This window comes from Telopea speciosissima, chromosome 11, assembly GCF_018873765.1.
Source record: "Telopea speciosissima isolate NSW1024214 ecotype Mountain lineage chromosome 11, Tspe_v1, whole genome shotgun sequence".
NCBI classification, from domain to species: Eukaryota; Viridiplantae; Streptophyta; class Magnoliopsida; order Proteales; family Proteaceae; genus Telopea; species Telopea speciosissima.
Window position 1 is genome coordinate 48582894 of NC_057926.1, and position 18369 is coordinate 48601262.

Here is an 18369-nt window from a genome sequence, read left to right on the forward strand (position 1 = left end):
TTCCTTACCTTAACCCAAAAGAGAATGAACACTCATAAAATAAACAGTTTCATAAAAAAAATGGACCGTGTTCCCCTTTAACCACGATGAAAAGATACCAGCAGAGTATTTTGGGAAGATACTAAAACCTATGAGGGGTTTTTGTAAACCCTAGGATGGTGGCTTGACCATTCACCGAGTGGTGAAGGGACACTTAGTTTCAAAAAAATAAATAGAGGATCCATTAGTCTGTAGTCTATAATGACCAAAAACATATTACATTGTTTAATTATGATCATTGACACTTTAAGTTTACATGTTTCAACTTTCAACACATAATTATAATTGCTCCATTATGTAATTTAGATATTTTAATCTAATAAACGAAAAACATGTTTTCACTTGAATTAAAAAGAAAACCAAGACATTCTAGTGTAGTAGGTGGGGATTCAGGAATCTAGAGATTCAAGACAAACACATTTTTTTTATCATCAACAAGACGAGAGTCAAAAGTTCAACAATACTGATTCACTAAGATGCCAAAAAGTAAATAGTGTCTTAAGAAAAAAAACAACCTAAGCAGTTACCTCAAAAAAGGAAAGTAGATAATAAGGAAAAAGTTTCCCTCACCAACCCATTCTAGAGTTCACAAACACCTATAGGGTTTTGTTGCGTCAAGAAACCTTCTGACAATCCTTTGCTGATCATACCTTCAGAGAAGAAGAGAAGGACAAAGAAGAGACAGTCTTCCCCGGTGGGGGACTCTTCAATGCCTAAGTCAGGTCTCCCTAGCAACAGATAATTCAAGAGAACTTTGGGAATAATAAGTCAGATGATGACGATGAATCTTGCACCCTACCTGAGCTTATTTGGGTAAGAATCCCATTAGGAAAGTGATACTTGGAGAGTCCACCGGTTATGAGAATTTCCTTATCAAAGAGATTTCATTTACTTGTTGGACTATGCATAACGGTTGGTAGCGTTGTACACGCCATATTTGGAGACGTGTGTAGTGGTTGTTTCCTCGTGTGACTAGACTTCCAGATTTAGGTCAGTCGGGTACCCGTGCGGGTATAGCCCAGTGTGTTAGCTCAGTATTGGTGAGCTGTATTTGGGTATATCAGGTTTTAATTAATATAAGTCCCAAAATACCCTCACAGAATGCATCCTATCTTATCTATTCTTTATTCTTCAGTTTGTGACGAATGGATTCCTATTCACCGTGGCTTAAGGAAAATTCGATCCTAATAGAAACACTAGTCGGAAAAAGAAAAGTTACATGTGGTTTCACTCAACCTACCTAAGAAGTCATTAGTTCTTTCATTTGAAAAACAAAGACATGGTTTATTATGGCAAACCGGGTCTCTTCCCTTAGTGGTCCATAGTAAGTCCATTGCCCTTGGCAAACGGGTCTTTTGAGTGAGTTTTGGTCTAACACGGCAGACTCCCACTTTTCTTCATTGGCCCACAAATTAAGAGGAAAGACTTGACTTCTAAGGTGTATCTAGCGTTTGGTGGAATATTGATTGCCATCCACTGTTTGGTGGAATATTGATTGCCGTTGTTATGTTAGCACTATATCCTCATTTAAATAGGACTAACAGATTAGCTACCCCCAACTCAAATTAAAAGTACTCTTTTATGGTTGCTACATTCGCTTCCCAAAATTTGATTCTGATCATGGCACTTCTTCAGCTTATTTTAATTTTCAATTTTCTCCTCTTTGCTGGGAGCTCATTGAGGCTTGTAGAATCAGTGGTGACCAGTAGAAGGATGATGATCGTAAGACGAAACGAGACGGATCGACTTGCTTTGTTGGACTTGAAGAAACAAATTGATGATCCATACGGAGCACTAAGTTCTTGGAATGATTCCATCCATTTCTGCAACTGGGTAGGGATCACATGTGGCCATCGGTATCAACAACGGGTTATCAGCTTGGATTTACAAGGGAAGGGCTTGGGAGGTAACATTTCTCCTTCCATAGGAAATCTCACTTTTCTTCATTTCCTCAACATTGGAAACAATAGTTTCCATGGCAAAATCCCCCAAGAGATCGGTAATTTGATTCGACTACAGTCCATTGTTTTTCATAACAACACTCTTGAAGGAGAAGTCCCTACCAGCTTGGCCAACTGCACTCGTCTAAGAGAAATTCACTTCTCCCGTAACAATCTTGTGGGGAAGATTCCGGCTGAACTATTTAGATCTTTGTCGAAGTTGGAGATCATTTCTATTAATCATAACGGCTTAACAGGAAAAATACCAACTTCTTTTGGGAACATTTCCTCCATCCGAGTTATCTCTTTGGATTGGAATGGACTGCAAGGGAGCATTCCAGAATCCTTTGGTCAGCTAACCAACTTATACTTTCTAGCACTTGGTTTAAACAAACTATCTGGTATGATCCCTGTCTCACTATATAATCTCTCTTGTCTTGAAACGATTTCTCTTCCAGCTAACCAACTGCATGGGAGCCTTCCACAAGACATAGGCCTCACTCTTCCAAATCTCATTAAACTAGTCATTGGAAACAACCTTTTCTCAGGAAGCATTCCTAGTTCCATCTCCAATATTTCAACACTCGAAAAGATTGATCTCAGTAGAAACATATTTGTTGGCCCCGTTCCTAACAACTTAGAAAATCTTCAAAACCTTCAATTGTTCAATATTGAAGAAAATCAATGTGGAACAGGGGAAGCTGATGATTTATATTTTGTAAATTCTTTGGTCAATTGTACACATCTAGAGATTTTGTCCCTTACAGAAAATGGTTTTAAGGGTTCCATTCCAAATTTCAAAGCCAATCTCTCAACACAGCTCTCAATGTTTTTTTTAGGAACAAATCAAATATTTGGAACCATTCCTACTGGGATTGAGAATCTCGTTAACTTAACCGAATTGGCCATGGAGGAGAACTTTCTCGAAGGTAATATTCCGTCTATTATAGGGAAACTTCCGAAGCTTCAAAGATTATTCTTGAGTGGAAATAGACTTTCAGGACCAATACCTTCCTCTATAGGCAATCTCACTCTTTTGTATGAACTCCATTTAGAAGAAAACAACTTGAATGGCACCATTCCTTCCAACATTGGAAATTGTCAACAGTTACAATACCTAAACCTTTTTAATAATAGCCTCCACGGCCCAATACCTAAACAATTCTTCCTTATTTTCTCCTTATCAATTTCTCTAGACTTGTCTTCTAATTCTCTGGTCGGTTCCCTACCAATTGAAATCGGTAACTTGAAGAGTCTTTCTGCAATAGATATCTCCAAAAATAGATTGTCTGGAGAAATCCCCTCCTCTATTGGTGATTGTAATAGTTTGGAACATCTTTATATAGGGGGTAATATCTTTGAAGGAATCATTCCTCAATCTTTGACTCTTTTGAAGGGACTTCAAGATTTAGATCTCTCACACAACAACTTATCAGGCCAAATCCCGAAAGATCTACAGAATCTTTTAACATTGCAGAGTATGAATTTATCCTTCAATAATCTTGAGGGTGAGGTACCAACAAAAGGAATCTTTGGAAATGCAAGTGCAATTTTTGTGAATGGAAATGATAAGCTATGTGGGGGAATTGTGGAGTTGCATCTACCTGCATGCACAAACCATGGATCTACGGAAGGAGAAAAGTCCAATGCTTTTAGAATAGTTTTGGCGATAATCGGTGCGGTTCTTGGTTTTCTTTTGATATCTTCCTATCTTACTCTCTATTGGATAAGAAGATCAAAAAGTAGGCCTCCATCTCCATCATTAATCGGTGACCAGTTCTTAAAGCTTTCTTACAAAGAACTCTTCCAAGCTACTGGAGGATTTTCTTCTACAAATTTCCTAGGTTCTGGTAGTTTTGGCTCTGTATACAAAGGGATTATCAACCAAGGCGAAACCATTGTCGCAGTCAAGGTACTCAACCTTCAAAATCCAAGAGCTTACAAGAGTTTTACGGCGGAATGTGAAGCATTAAGAAACATTTGGCATCCAAATCTTGTCAAGATTTTAACTGCCTGTTCAAGTCTTGATTCAAAAGACAAAGGTTTCAAAGCCCTTGTTTATGAGTTCATGCCCAATGGGAGTCTAGATGATTGGTTGCATCTACCGATGGAGGCAAATAATCATTCAAGGAGTTTAGGCCTTCTTCAAAGATTAAACATCGCAATTGATGTGGCTTCTGCTTTGGATTACCTTCATTACCACTGTTATGCGGCAATTGTTCATTGTGACTTGAAGCCAAGCAATATTCTACTTGACAGTGATATGACTGCACATGTCAGTGATTTTGGTTTGGCGAGACTACTTTTAGATCATGACGACAATTCAAGTCAGGCTCAAACTAGTACCATTGAGATAAAAGGATCTATTGGCTATGCTGCTCCAGGTAACAAATATAACCTATACAATTTTATTTTTGAATTATTAATCAATATATTAAATTTTGATTCTGTAGATCTAAATTACCTTAATAATTTGTTTATGTATATTCTAATTAGAATCTGTTGTAGGGTGTTAAGCATGATCCAATTGATGATTTAGAAAAAGGGTGTAGATCTAAAGATACATGTTTATTAGGGTTAGTATTCCAATCTAACTATTATTAGATATTCTGATCCTGATAAAGATAGTTGATTTAGTATATCAACACACTTTTCTATCTTAATTAGAGTGTATAATTGTTTTATTCATGTTCAGTTCTATTAGGAATTGGTTATACTATGAACGCAATTGACATGGTATCTACTTGGACCATATTTAGTTTGGATTCCTATTAACATAATGGAAAAAAAAAATCATGGTTCCCAAAGTGAAGAAATGACCATATAACTTGCTACTTTTGAATACTATGTTTATAATTTCCTTGTTTGAGATTGTAATTTCTTGTGTTGTATGAAAAATATGCAAATCACTTATTGTTATACTAACGGTAAGAGGTTTCTAAATTCCAGAATATGGTATGGGTGGAAGGGCAACTATAGAAGGGGATGTATTCAGCTATGGGATCCTTTTATTAGAAATGTTCACAGGAAAAAGGCCAACAGATCAGATGTTTGCTGATGACTTGAATCTCCATAACTTTGCAAAGGCAGCTCTACCTGTAAACATTATGCAAATTTTAGATCCAACACTCCTACCCAAGGAAGAACACGGTGAAGAAAGTGAAGAGGATGTTATCAACAAAACAAAAGGTCCTAGTCATAGGACAAATAAATTGCAAGATTGCATGACATCAATAATTGAAATTGCACTCCAGTGCTCCATGGAATCGACAAGAGAGCGTATGAACATGAAAGATGTTATGAGAGAACTACATTTAATCAAGGGAAATTTCTTGAAGCACTATCAATACAAAGAAACTACGCATGATTAGAAGGTAATTCTAACTTTATTACCTTTGTAGTTCTTGTGTTGTTTTGGGTGCTTAATGCTCATGAAAAAAACTGGTGAAAGAAAGTTCTAGATCATACATCAAAGTTAGATTGGTATATAGTTATTCTATACTGATAAGGATCGGTTGTATTGGGCCAAATTGTGCAATTTCGCCTTCAATATTTATTAAAAATTACTTTCTGAACAGATTTACTCCTAATTAGAACCGTTCCACTAATATAGGATCAGGCAGGTATTAGTAGCAGCCTAGCGGGCATGCCCAATACTAATATAACTCGGCCATATTAGGACGAATAAGATAGTTCTACCCTCAATTTTCATCAAAAAAATCATTTTCTAGACAAATTTCTCCTTAATTAGAATCGTTCCATTGATATAAGACTAGGCAAGTATCAGTGTCAACCTGATATTGATATGGATCCACCGATACATCCAATTCGATGTCATTTTAAACCCATTGATTTTAATAAAAAAGGAAAAATTACATTTTTCACTCCCATAATTTGAATCTATTACGTCTATCACCCCTAAAAATTCATCTATTTCAAAAATCTCCCCTGTATTTTAAAATATTCTTACAATCGTACCCTTACCATTGGATTAGAACAGTAAAGTGATGATGTCATCGCCCAATTTTAATTTAAATGCCTATAATACCCTTGAAAGGGTAAAATGACACTAATACCCTGTTCTTCTTCCTCTTCTTCGTCTTCTTCTTCTTCTACTTCTTCTTCTTCACCACCACCACCACCACCCACCATTACCATCATCACCGCCTCTGCCGCGGAATTTGTTTTCTTACTTTTTATTTGATTTCCTCACCCATCGTTGTTTTGTTTGGTTGGGTATATGACCAAAGTTGAAAACAGTGTCTTTCAAGCAATGATTGAATGTTTTTCTTCATTTCTGCTAGGATTCCAAGGAAATATAGAAGAGAATCAGCGATTGGTGAAAGGATTAGCTCTGGTTTTGGTGGAATACCCACCAATAAAAAGACGATCTTGCTGTTTGTGACTATTCTCGAAGGGCAGCTTCGCTGTGAACAGTGAAGGCTTGAGGACTGCTTTGGGGGTAAGATAAACCCTTATAAATATCAGATTTAGTCGTTACTGAAATCTGCAAAAACTCAACAAATTCAATGTTGATTGGTTAACTAGAATCAGTAGTGCTGAAAGTTTGATCGCGAAGAAAACTCTGTTTATGCAGCTTTAAAGGAATTTTTCAACCGAAAACGTTGAACCAAGATTAAGTCGTTACTGAAATCTGCAAAAACTCAACAATTCAAGGGAGGATGTATTTAGGCGTCTGATCAGGCGTTGTGCATACTTAAAATCCGTTGAACCAACATTGGGTGACAGGACACTACATGCAGATGAGATTTTGAGAGATCATGTTTTCAAACCCTAAATGGGTTTTTCCTATTATGTTTCACGATTTGGGGAAGAAGGTATTCCCTCTCTGATTCTTGAATCTTTTAATTAAAAAAAAAATAAGTTTTTTCTTTTAGTATTAAGAAAGGGTAAATTTGTCATTTTCTTTTCAACGTAATAGATTCAAACTACTGTGATGGTAAACGTAATTTTCCCTAATAAAAAACATAAGAGAAAATTACATGGACACCCACTGTACTATGGCCATTTTGCTTATGATTACCAACGTTTGAAACAATTACTTGACACCCCCGAAACCTAACGGTGTTAGTCTGCTGTTAGTGTTTAAATGGAAATGTCCATTTTACCCTTATGAAGTTAAATGACCAACTTACCCTCTTTTTTCTCCTTCTTCTCCTTCTTTCTTCTTTAACTTTTTCTTCATCTTCCTACAACTACAGTTCAGCTGCAGAGGGAGGACTGAACCTCACCACCGTCACCATCAACGCATGATGGGTACATCGGGAGGGATTCTCAGTTCGCTCGCCCTCTCTACTCTTCTTTTTTTTTCTTCTTTTTCTTTTTTTTTTTTTTTTTTCAATCGGATTGAACCCTAAAGGGAGTAGGGGTGGAGTAATAATCTCAGTTCATCTCACGGCAATAATCCACTTATGCTGCAATAATCTCAGTCCATTTGTAGAGGTCAAAATTTTCAATCGGTGGAACCCAACAGTCCATTTGTAAAGGTCAATCGATGTACACCACTGCAACAATAATCTCAGAATGGACAAAATCAAATTGCCATACTATCTTCGGCCTGTGAACGGGAGGCTGTTTCCAAGATCTGTAAAGCTGTCATAGCCCAAGTGGCAGAGGACATATCTCGGAAGGCTGACTCTATTTGCCATATGTTGGTGCATATGGAAGTAAGGGAAAACGAAAGATTTTTACAACCAGATTCAAGGGTATTTGGGCGTTTCAGCTTGGCTCCATTCTCTCTCAAATTGAGGAGGGGGGAGGGAGAAGATTAAGACACCATGTCAAAATGGACAACTAAAAAAGGAAGCAAAGTAATTTGCATCACAAACCCATAATTGACAACAACATGCTCAAAGAATCTGTTCCCTTGTTGCAGAAAATACCATCAATAAGAGAGAACGAAGAAGAGGAAGATTTAAGGAAAAGGGTTTGGATCGAATCAAAACTGTTATGGCACATCGGTGGTCCAGCCATCTTCAGTCGTGTCTCCTCCTACTCCATGAATGTCATCACCCAAGCTTTCGCTGGCCATCTTGGTGATCTCGAGCTTGCTTCCCTCTCCATCGCCAATAATGTCATTGTTGGCTTCAATTATGGTCTCTTGGTACTTTATCTTCTCTACTCTGCTACACTTTTTAATGTTTTAATTGACTGTTCATAACAATCTCTGTTCTAGGTTTTGTTTGTTTTTTTGGGGATTTATTAGTTAGGAATGGCTAGTGCATTGGAGACACTATGTGATCAGGCATTTGGAGCCAACAAATTCCATATGTTGGGAATCTATATGCAGAGATCATGGATTGTTCTGTTTCTCTATTCTGTTCTGCTTCTACCCATGTACGTATTTGCTACTCCTGTTCTGAAATGGATGGGACAACCGGATGATGTGGCGGAGCAGTCGGCTATGGTGGCGCTCTGGCTCAAATTAAATTTTTTTTTTTTATACTTGAATCGGCCATGAAAGAGATTTATTAGGGTTTAAATCTGAAATCGATTACGGGTTTTGGGTTATTTTGATTTGAAATTTGTTTAAGAAAAGATATTTTTTTCTTAAATCGATTAGGGTTTGAATATGAAATTGGGTTGTAGGAAAGAGGAGGAGGAAGAGGGTAAAAGGGTCACTTCACTACCCTTTAAGGGTAGTTTAGGCATTACAAAAAATTTAACCGATGACATCATCCCTAAACTAATAGACAGGACTTACTTGAAAGAAATGGTACACTGCAAAGGGTGTTCAAATAATTGTTTTAAACATTGGGAAGACGAAGTAATTAGGCCATAGTACAAGGGGTATCCAAGTAATTTTCTCAAAACATAACACTCGTATATTTCCACACAATCCCTTACATAACACTCGTATATATCACCTAATAATGGACCATGATCTACTAACAACTCAACACAAGTCAAGTTATAAGGACCCCGAAAGGCCAACCATTGGAAGAATAGCAGTCTAAGAATCCCCCAACATGAGATTTTGCCTTTTGAAAACATGAACTGGGCCATAAAAATAACCTAATTCAGACCTTATCATATAATGTAGGGTTGTCAATATGGTTGGTCCGATTGAACTCAATGAGTCTATCGGTTTTGGCTAGTTGGTCTTATTAATTCTGTCTCTTAATTGTTTCTATTTTGGTGGAAGATATTAAAATAAGTTAATTATTCCTTATTTAAGATTCTTGATTGGTCGAAATTCGGCTGGGGGTTTGTAATTTGGTCTTAAATCAGTTAATTAATCAGATTAATTGGTTTGAACCAAGATGAGCCAAGGATTAATAAAAGCCATACATGTTAAAATCGAAATCAAATCGTTTAGTAAAAATCTGTTTCCAATTTTATTAGAGCAGTCTCGGACTCTTGGTCAGGTCTGTCGGTGCAAACCATGCCATGCCATTCCAGTCCGGATCCTCTATCCATATGGGGTGCCACCCCACATGGTTAGAGCAACCCATGAGAAATCTTCACCACATTTGACAAAGGGATTAGAAGGGATCAGAATGTCAAATGGATGAAGATTGCACTTGTGTGGCTCTCACCATGTGGGGTGGCACCCCATATGGGTAGATGATCCGGCCTCAAAACCTTCAAGGGCCTCACAGGTCACACGCACAACTTTCCAGCCTATAAATTTTGAATGCCAAAGTTCCAAGGTAGAACCAGTTACCCACATGGGGAGAAGTGGGACAGATCCCAATCCTTCATGGGGCATGGGTCCCACCTTGGGGGTGTAAGATTTATAATTCGGATCAACTATTCACATGGGGATAGGTGGGAACAGATCTGACCCCTCTATGGGTCGTGGGTTCCACACCTGTCCGTGGGTAACAGATTTGAACTCTAGGATCCACACCTTAGAGGCTTTGGATCTGTTCTATCCCTACCGTCCTCAAGTGGGGAGCAGATCCGGCCTCCAAAGTTTCCTCTACTTAGCCCACTAAGTGGGGCAAGTGGCAAGTGGCAAGTGGCAAGTGGGGTTGAGTAGTTATGTCATTATGTGACACAAACACGGTTCTGTGGGAGTCATTGCTGACCAATAGACAATCCTCTCTCACTAACGAGTAATGAGAATTGAATAGTGACATCCAAGGAGGCAGAGTTGGAGACATGGCCGCTGGACCGGTGCCTTCCAGTCAACAAAAGGAAAGAAAAATAATAATAAAACGAAGTAATGATAGGTACAGTTTTCAAAATTTTAAGTAGCGATTCCGTGCACCGCAGCACATTGGACCACAGGCTGCACTCAGATACATTGGGCAACATGGTTTTAGTGCATGGTATCGAAACGGGTATTCGTTAACTCAGAAACTTATACAATATTATTGGATCGATCATAACAGACAAATTTGCCTTTAATCCTCTTTTAAAAATAAGTTTTTTGATTGATTTCCCCCTTATTCGTACCATATCATTGATACGGTATTGACACAACATCGGGATCGACAAGATTCAAAATGGTATGGATCACCCAATACGGATGATCCGATACCAATATGTAGAACAATGTGGGGCAAGGCAAGGTAGTCATTTCAACCATTAGGGGGTTGGGGGGGTCATTTCACCCACCCCATGTGTCTGGTGCAGCCTGCTTCTTCAATGTAAAGAACATTTTCTCAATTTTTTAAATATGGGGTCAAGGGTGGCCATTCCAATCTTCAAGTAATTGAAATTAAGGCTGCCAACTGATTCGATTTCGGTTATTTAAAAACTGAACCGAGAATAGGGATACATTTCAAAATCAAATCGATTTTGATTATTTGATTTTTTTCCACTCTTTGATGGATGTGCCGAGGGGTGAGGCACTCTTAAGAATATCTTCAATCGGTTTTTAAGATTGCCGACATCGGCAACAGAAAAAATAAATTTAAAAAAAAATGCTTATCGTTGACGTGGGAAAAGATTCGCGCAGAAGAAAACGACCAAACAGAAAACAGCGTAAATTGTTGACCAACGTTGATATATATATTCACACGTTCAGTTCAAACACAAACAATATTTTGAAAAGGAAAACAAGTTCTTAGCCGCTTCTTTAGCCAAAGAAGTATGTGATTGTATGGGCTTTTCTTTTCTATAGCAATGGGAGAGTTTCCACCATATGGAGGATAGGTATGGCTAGAGTATATATGGACCATTCTTTGAAAATGTACTGTAGAATACGACCTTCATAAACTGTTATTGTAACTGCAAAAGAGTCAGACTCAATCCATAATGCCTGAATCCCCATGGCTCTTGCGATAGATATTCCTTTCACCAAAGCATGGAACTCAATGTCATAATTTGAGCAAATACCGATAAATGAGATAAAATTAGCAACCACCTTTGGTTGAGAGTCACGAACAACACCATCTATAACTGTCTGACCTAGATTATTGAGAGAACACCCATCAACATTTAATTTAAACCGAGATGAAGGAGGGGAGCACAAAATAAACTAACAATCAATAATAATAAATATATTATTTAAATAGCAAAACTGTCATTGATTGTCTCAATAGTCAGCGGTTTTATTTTTCCACTGCTATATAAGCTAAATTTACTTCTTCTATCAACATGAATTATTTGGTGGGGACTTGACAGAAATTGTTTTTGGACAATTAGCAAAGGTAATATATTACTAATGCCATATTTACTATAACACGACAGTAGTCTTGTGATACTGGAATGAATTGGACGACATATAACAATAGTTAAGATTTAAATGCATGACCTTTCAAAAAAAAATTTTGACGATAAAATTTTTCTTCACCTATAAAAAACGATTCACTCACCATCTTACGATTCACAAACCCCTTCTAAGAATTTCGTATATTTCAAAATACCCTTTCCACACTTATTCCCATCCTCTCCCATCCCTTGGTGAATGGGAACACCATGGATGAAGCGAAACAATCCAATCTTTAAATATATAAAATATGAGAAAAGGCCAAGCATGTGCAAGGCATGTGGGCGACCTTATGTTATCCAAAAAAAAATTTGTGGGCGGCATTAGGTAGGCCAAGCCTGTGGGCTTCTTTCCACCTTAAGTAGTCTGGCACAAAAGTCAATTTTGGAGATTTGGCAGTCTCCAATGACTGCCAATGAAGAGGTCACCTATGTAACTAAAATATTATATTACCAATGAAAGAAGCAAGATCACCACTTGCATGAATGGTGGATAAGAAAATGAACTAAAATATTACAACTTGCGTTTTTGGCTTACCACTATCCTTTTAAATAGGATACGTACTATCCTTACTCCAACTCAAAATTTGATTCTGATCATGGCTCTTCTTCAGCTTATTCTAGTTTTCAGTTTTCTTCTCTTTACTGGAAGAATGATGGTGGTAGGGAACAATGAGACAGATCGACTTGCTTTATTGGAGTTCAAGAAACAAATTGATCTTGATCCGTATGGAGCATTAAGTTCTTGGAATGATTCCATCCCTTTCTGCAACTGGGTTGGGATCACTTGTGGCAGCCATCGTCATCCACAACGAGTTATCAGCTTGGATTTACAAGGGAAGGGCTTGGTAGGTAACATATCTCCTTCTATAGGGAATCTCACTTTTCTTCGTTTCCTCAATATTGGAAACAATAGCTTTCATGGCAAAATCCCCAAAGAGATCGGTAATTTGATTCGATTACAGTTGATTGCTTTTCGAAACAACACTCTCGGAGGAGAAATTCCTACCAGCTTGACCAACTGTACTGATCTAACAGAAATTCGCTTCAGCTATAACAATCTTGTTGGGAAGATTCCTGGTGAACTATTTACATCTTTGTCAAAGCTAGAGTTCATTTCTATTAATTTTAATCAGTTAACAGGAGAAATACCAGCTTCTTTTGGGAACATTTCCTCTATTAGAATCATCTCTTTGGGTGGAAATCAACTGCAGGGGAGCATTCCAGAATCCTTTGGTCAGCTAACAAACTTATACGGTCTATCAATTGATATGAACAACCTAACTGGTATGGTCCCTGTCTCACTATATAATCTGTCATCTCTTCAATACGTTTCTCTGTTGCAAAACCAATTGCATGGGAGCCTTCCACGAGACATAGGCCTCACTCTTCCAAATCTCTTACAACTAGCAATTGGAAGGAACTATTTCTCAGGGAGTATTCCAAGTTCCATCTCCAATATTTCAACACTCCAACGGATAGGTCTCGGGGAAAACAATTTTGTTGGACCCGTCCCTAAAAACTTTGGAAATCTTCAAAACCTTCAATTCTTCAGTATTAGTCAAAATCAATGTGGAACAGGTGAAGTTAATGATTTAGATTTTGTAAATTCTTTGGTCAATTGTACAAATCTACAGATTTTGGACCTAACAATCAATGGTTTTAAGGGTCCCATTCCCAACTTCAAAGCCAATCTCTCAACACAGGTCTCGATGCTTCTTTTAGGAGGGAATCAAATATCTGGAACCATTCCTACCGAGATCGAGAATCTCGTCAACTTAACCTTCTTAGGCTTGCAGTATAACTTTCTGGAAGGTAATATTCCTTCTATCATAGGGAAGCTTCCCAATCTTCAAAAATTATACTTGGATAGAAATAGACTTTCAGGACAGATACCTTCCTCTATAGGCAATCTCACTCTTCTATATGAACTTCGTTTACAAGAAAACAGTTTGAATGGAAGCATTCCTTCCAGCATTGGAAATTGTCAACAGTTACAGAAATTAGCCCTTTATACTAATAGCCTCCAAGGCCCAATACCCAAACAACTCTTCCTTATTCCCTCCCTGTCAGTATCTCTCAACTTATCTTCTAATTATCTGTCTGGTTCCCTACCAATTGAAATCGGTAAACTGAAGAGCCTTTCTACAATAGATATCTCCAAAAACAGATTGTCTGGAGAAATCCCCTCCACCATTGGTGATTGTAATAGTTTGGAACATCTCTATATGGGGGGTAATCTCTTTGAAGGAAGCATTCCTCAATCTATGACTCTTTTGAAGGCACTTCAAGATTTAGATCTCTCACACAACAATTTATCAGGTCAAATCCCAAAAGATCTACAAAATCTTTTAGCTTTGCAGAGTTTAAATTTATCCTTCAATAATCTTGAGGGAGAGGTACCAACAAAAGGAATCTTTGGAAATGCAAGTGCAATTTTCATGAATGGAAATGATAAGCTTTGTGGGGGGATTGTGAAGTTACATCTGCCTGCATGCATAAACCATGGATCTACTAAAGGAGAAAAGTCCAATGTTCTTAGAATAGTTTTGGTGATAATCGGTGTGGTTCTTGGTTTTCTTTTGATATCTTCATTTCTTACTTTCTATTGGATAAGAAGATCAAAAAATAAACCACCATCCACACCATTAATCGGTGAACGGTTCTTAAAGCTTTCTTACAAAGAGCTCTTCCAAGCTACTGGAGGATTTTCTTCAACAAATTTCATAGGTTCTGGTGGTTTTGGCTCTGTATACAAAGGGATTATTGATCGAGATGAAACCATTGTCGCAGTCAAGGTGCTCAACCTTCAAAATCCAAGAGCTTACAAGAGCTTTACGGTTGAATGCGAAGCATTAAGAAACATTCGGCATCGAAATCTTGTCAAGATTTTAACATCTTGTTCAAGTCTTGATTCAAAAGGTGAAGATTTCAAAGCCCTTGTTTATGAGTTCATGCCCAATGGGAGTCTAGATGATTGGTTGCATCTATCGGTGGAGGTACATAATCATTCAAGGAATTTAAGCATTCTTCAAAGATTAAACATCACAATTGATGTGGCTTCTGCTTTGGATTACCTTCATTATAATTGTGATGTGCCGATTGTTCATTGTGACTTGAAGCCAAGCAATGTTCTACTTGACAGTAATATGGTTGCACATGTCAGTGATTTTGGTTTGGCGAGGCTACTTTTAGAACCGGATGACAATTCATCTCAGGCTCAAACTGGTACCATTGGGATAAAAGGATCTATTGGCTATGCTGCTCCAGGTAACAAATAAATTGTGCAATTTTGTTTTGAGTTATCAATATATTAAATTTTGTTTCTATAGATCTAAATGTCTTTAGAAAGTAATTTTTGTCTTTTCTAATCAGAAGTTGTTGTAGGCTGTTAAATATGACTCAAATGATGATTTTGAAAAAGGATCTTGATCTACAGATCTTGTTTATTAGGTTAATATTTCAATCCAACTATTAATGAATATTCAGATGCAGATCATGTTCTGGATAGTTAAGTATATCAGCATACTTTTCTATCTTAATTAGAATGTATCATGGTTTTATCCATATTCACTTCAATTAGGAATTGGTTATACTAAACGCATTGGATCTGGTATCTAATTGAATCAAATTTAGATTGGATTCTTATTAACATAATGAAAAGCATCATAGTTCCCAAAGTGTATAAATGACCATATAACTTTCTAATTTTGAATAATGTGATCATAATTTTCATAATTCAAAGTTTCAAACTATAATTTTTTGTATTATATGAAAAATATGCAAATCTCTTATTGTTATACTAACAACAATAGGTTTCTAAATTTTAGAATATGGCATGGGTGGAAGGGCAACTATACAAGGAGACGTGTTTAGCTATGGGATCCTTTTATTGGAGATGTTCACAGGAAAAAGGCCAACAGATCAGATGTTTATTAATGACTTAAATCTCCATAGCTTTACAAAGGCAGCTTTACCTGTAAATGTGATGCAAGTTTTAGATCCTATACTCCTACCCAAGGAAGAACAGAGAGAAGAAATTGAAGAAGGTGCTATCAATAGACCTGAAGGCCCTAGTCATATGATAGATAAATTGCAAGACTGCATAACATCAATAATTGAAATTGCACTCCAATGTTCCATGGAATTGCCAAGAGAACGTATGCAGATGAACGATGTTGTGAGGAAACTACATTTAATCAAGGAAAATTTTCTTCAAACATGAATCAATCAATACAAAGCTGTGTCGGATTAGAAGGTGATTGTAATTGTATTTCATTTGTAGTTATTGTGTTTTTTTTGTCCGCTTATGCTCATGAAAAATTGAGAAAATAAATTTAGATCATACAAGAGAAATAGATTGTCACAAATTCCATATATCTTGACAGCCTTTCAAGCAATTTTTTTGTGTTCTGTTTTTTTTTTTCTTTTTATAGAAAGAAAGAAATATATTAAATATCAGAACTATTTACAAAATTCGTCTTTGAGGGATTAGTACCTTTTCCCACAATGGCTTTGAGAGCTAGATTTCTTAATAGCTCAGACACATGAGGGATTAAGAAATTTTCTTTTCAGAAATGTCTTTCAAGCATTTGTGATAATGGCTAATACATGAAGAATCCTAGAAATAGTTTACAAAACAATTTTTTTGGATTTTCTCAAAAAAAATCCACCAAAAACCAAAATGCTTGTGATCCGGATCGGGGGATATCTATATGATTGCCAATACCGATTCCCATCCCAGGATTGGACAAAGATTGATATCGGCCACAATCGATACCGTGCCGATCCCACCAGAGAATTCAACTGGTCTCAGCCGTTTGATAAAGTCCCACACCGTTGATTGGTCCAGTGATCCAGATCTCATCAGTGGATAGATTCATCAAGCAAAAAACAATTCTAGCCGTAGTATCAAATCAAATCAAAATACCGATCTGAAAATTAACCATAATTCCATTACTAATAAGATACTAAACTTCACCTCAAAAAATAAAAAGGAAAATATAATACAATCATCAGGACCGTAGATCAGAAGTCCTCATCCATCTTGAACACATGGGACCCACCATCCCCATTCAAACTCGACATAACTGAAGCCTTTTGATAATCCCCAACCCTCTTCTCAAAGAAGTTAGTTTTCCCCTGCAATGAGATCAATTCCATCCAATCAAACGGATTCTGAACATTGTACAGTTTTCCATACCCTAGAGCGCCAAGCAGCCGATCAGCAACAAACTGTATATACTGACTCATCAGATCCGCATTCATACCCACTAACGCGCAGGGCAGCGCGTCACAAACAAACTCTCTTTCAATCTCCACCGCGTCAGCGACGATTCCTTTAACTCGCTCCTCACTCGGCCTCTGCTTCAATAACCCATAGAGCAAACACGCAAAATCACAATGTAACCCTTCGTCTCTCGAGATCAACTCGTTCGAGAAGGTCAAACCAGGCATCAACCCTCGCTTCTTGAGCCAAAAGATCGAACAAAAACTCCCCGAGAAGAAGATCCCTTCAACACAAGCAAAGGCTATTACACGTTCTGCAAACGATTCTGAACCGTCGATCCACCGAAGAGCCCATTCGGCTTTCTTCTTCACGCAAGGAACTGTCTCGATTGCACGAAACAAACGATCTTTCTCTGAAGAATCCTTGATGTAGGTTTCAAGTAAAAGACTGTACATTTCGGAGTGGATGTTCTCGATTGCGATCTGAAAACCATAGAAAGCACGAGCTTCAGCGACTTGAACTTCCTTCATGAACCGACCAGCAAGGTTTTCGAGGACAATTCCGTCTGAGGCAGCAAAGAAAGCGAGAACGTGAGTGATGAAATGTTTCTCGTCGAGGGTTAGGGTTTCATTCCAGTGACGGAGATCTTGGGAGAGATCAACCTCTTCTGCTGTCCAGAAGGAAGCTTCAGCTTTCTTGTACATTTCCCAGATTTGAGGATAATGGATTGGGAACATACAGAATCGATCTGGGTTTGGAGCCAAAAGAGGTTCTTCGGGGATTGAAGGCATTTTTGGTTGCAGAGAGAATGTGAAGAAGGTAATGGAGACTAGAATTTTTCTAGGGTTTGGATTTGAGTTGCAGAGATGGAGGGGTTGTGGTAAGATTTTTATTAGGAGAATTAGGCGGGGGATTTGAATTTGTTTTTTTGAGAGAAAGATTGCGAGAGAATGAACTTTGCAAAGCGAGGGATTCGAAATTTTTTCAGGAGAAGCTTGCGGGAGAATCAAATGAAACTGTTGTCTAACGATTTAAAAATTGGTTGTTGAAGGGCTAAACGGTCTTTCGAAGTGGAGAGATTAAGGAAATGAGTGGGTCACGGTTTTTTAAGGTGTTTGGGGGATTGATGAGCATTAAATACGTATTTACTTATGACAGGTTTCGGTGGGTGTCAGCTCACGATAGGACTCTTTCCACGTGGTAACCTAAGAACCAACCAAGCATGAGATCAAGTTTTGATGGGCAACACTGAATCACGCGTTGTGTTTAAGGGATGTGAAAAGGATCACCTCATTCAAGTGGAATTCCAAAACCGTAATTTAACTTCGGATATTTATATGGTTATTTTATATTTTATTTTAGAGAAAAAGAATGCCAACCAATCGTACAAGACACGCCATCCTACGTCCTGAGCTAAAGGTGTGCGAAATGACCTTCGCACTCCTAGTCATTTCTGAGGTTCTAGGTGGTGCAACGGTC

At 37.7% G+C, this 18369-nt stretch overlaps 3 protein-coding genes across 3 annotated transcripts; 2 read left to right on the plus strand and 1 right to left on the minus strand.

The window, feature by feature from the left end:
* The first annotated feature begins 1659 nt into the window (after nt 1-1659).
* Nucleotides 1660-3364, plus strand: LOC122645266 (LRR receptor-like serine/threonine-protein kinase EFR). Its single transcript, XM_043838591.1, has 2 exons — nt 1660-3195; nt 3326-3364. Exons 1-2 carry the CDS (start codon nt 1660-1662, stop codon nt 3362-3364), a joined length of 1575 nt encoding a protein of 524 aa, XP_043694526.1.
* Nucleotides 3342-15895, plus strand: LOC122646744 (probable LRR receptor-like serine/threonine-protein kinase At3g47570). Its single transcript, XM_043840345.1, has 4 exons — nt 3342-4363; nt 4929-5129; nt 14484-14930; nt 15491-15895. The coding sequence occupies exons 1-4, from the start codon at nt 3460-3462 to the stop codon at nt 15883-15885; spliced, it is 1947 nt and encodes a 648-aa protein (XP_043696280.1). The 5' UTR covers nt 3342-3459; the 3' UTR covers nt 15886-15895.
* A 750-nt stretch (nt 15896-16645) lies between these two features.
* On the minus strand, nt 16646-17754 carry LOC122644659 (ribonucleoside-diphosphate reductase small chain). The gene has a single exon (XM_043838049.1). The coding sequence runs from the start codon at nt 17679-17681 to the stop codon at nt 16689-16691; it is 993 nt and encodes a 330-aa protein (XP_043693984.1). The 5' UTR covers nt 17682-17754; the 3' UTR covers nt 16646-16688.
* Nucleotides 17755-18369: the final 615 nt, after the last annotated feature.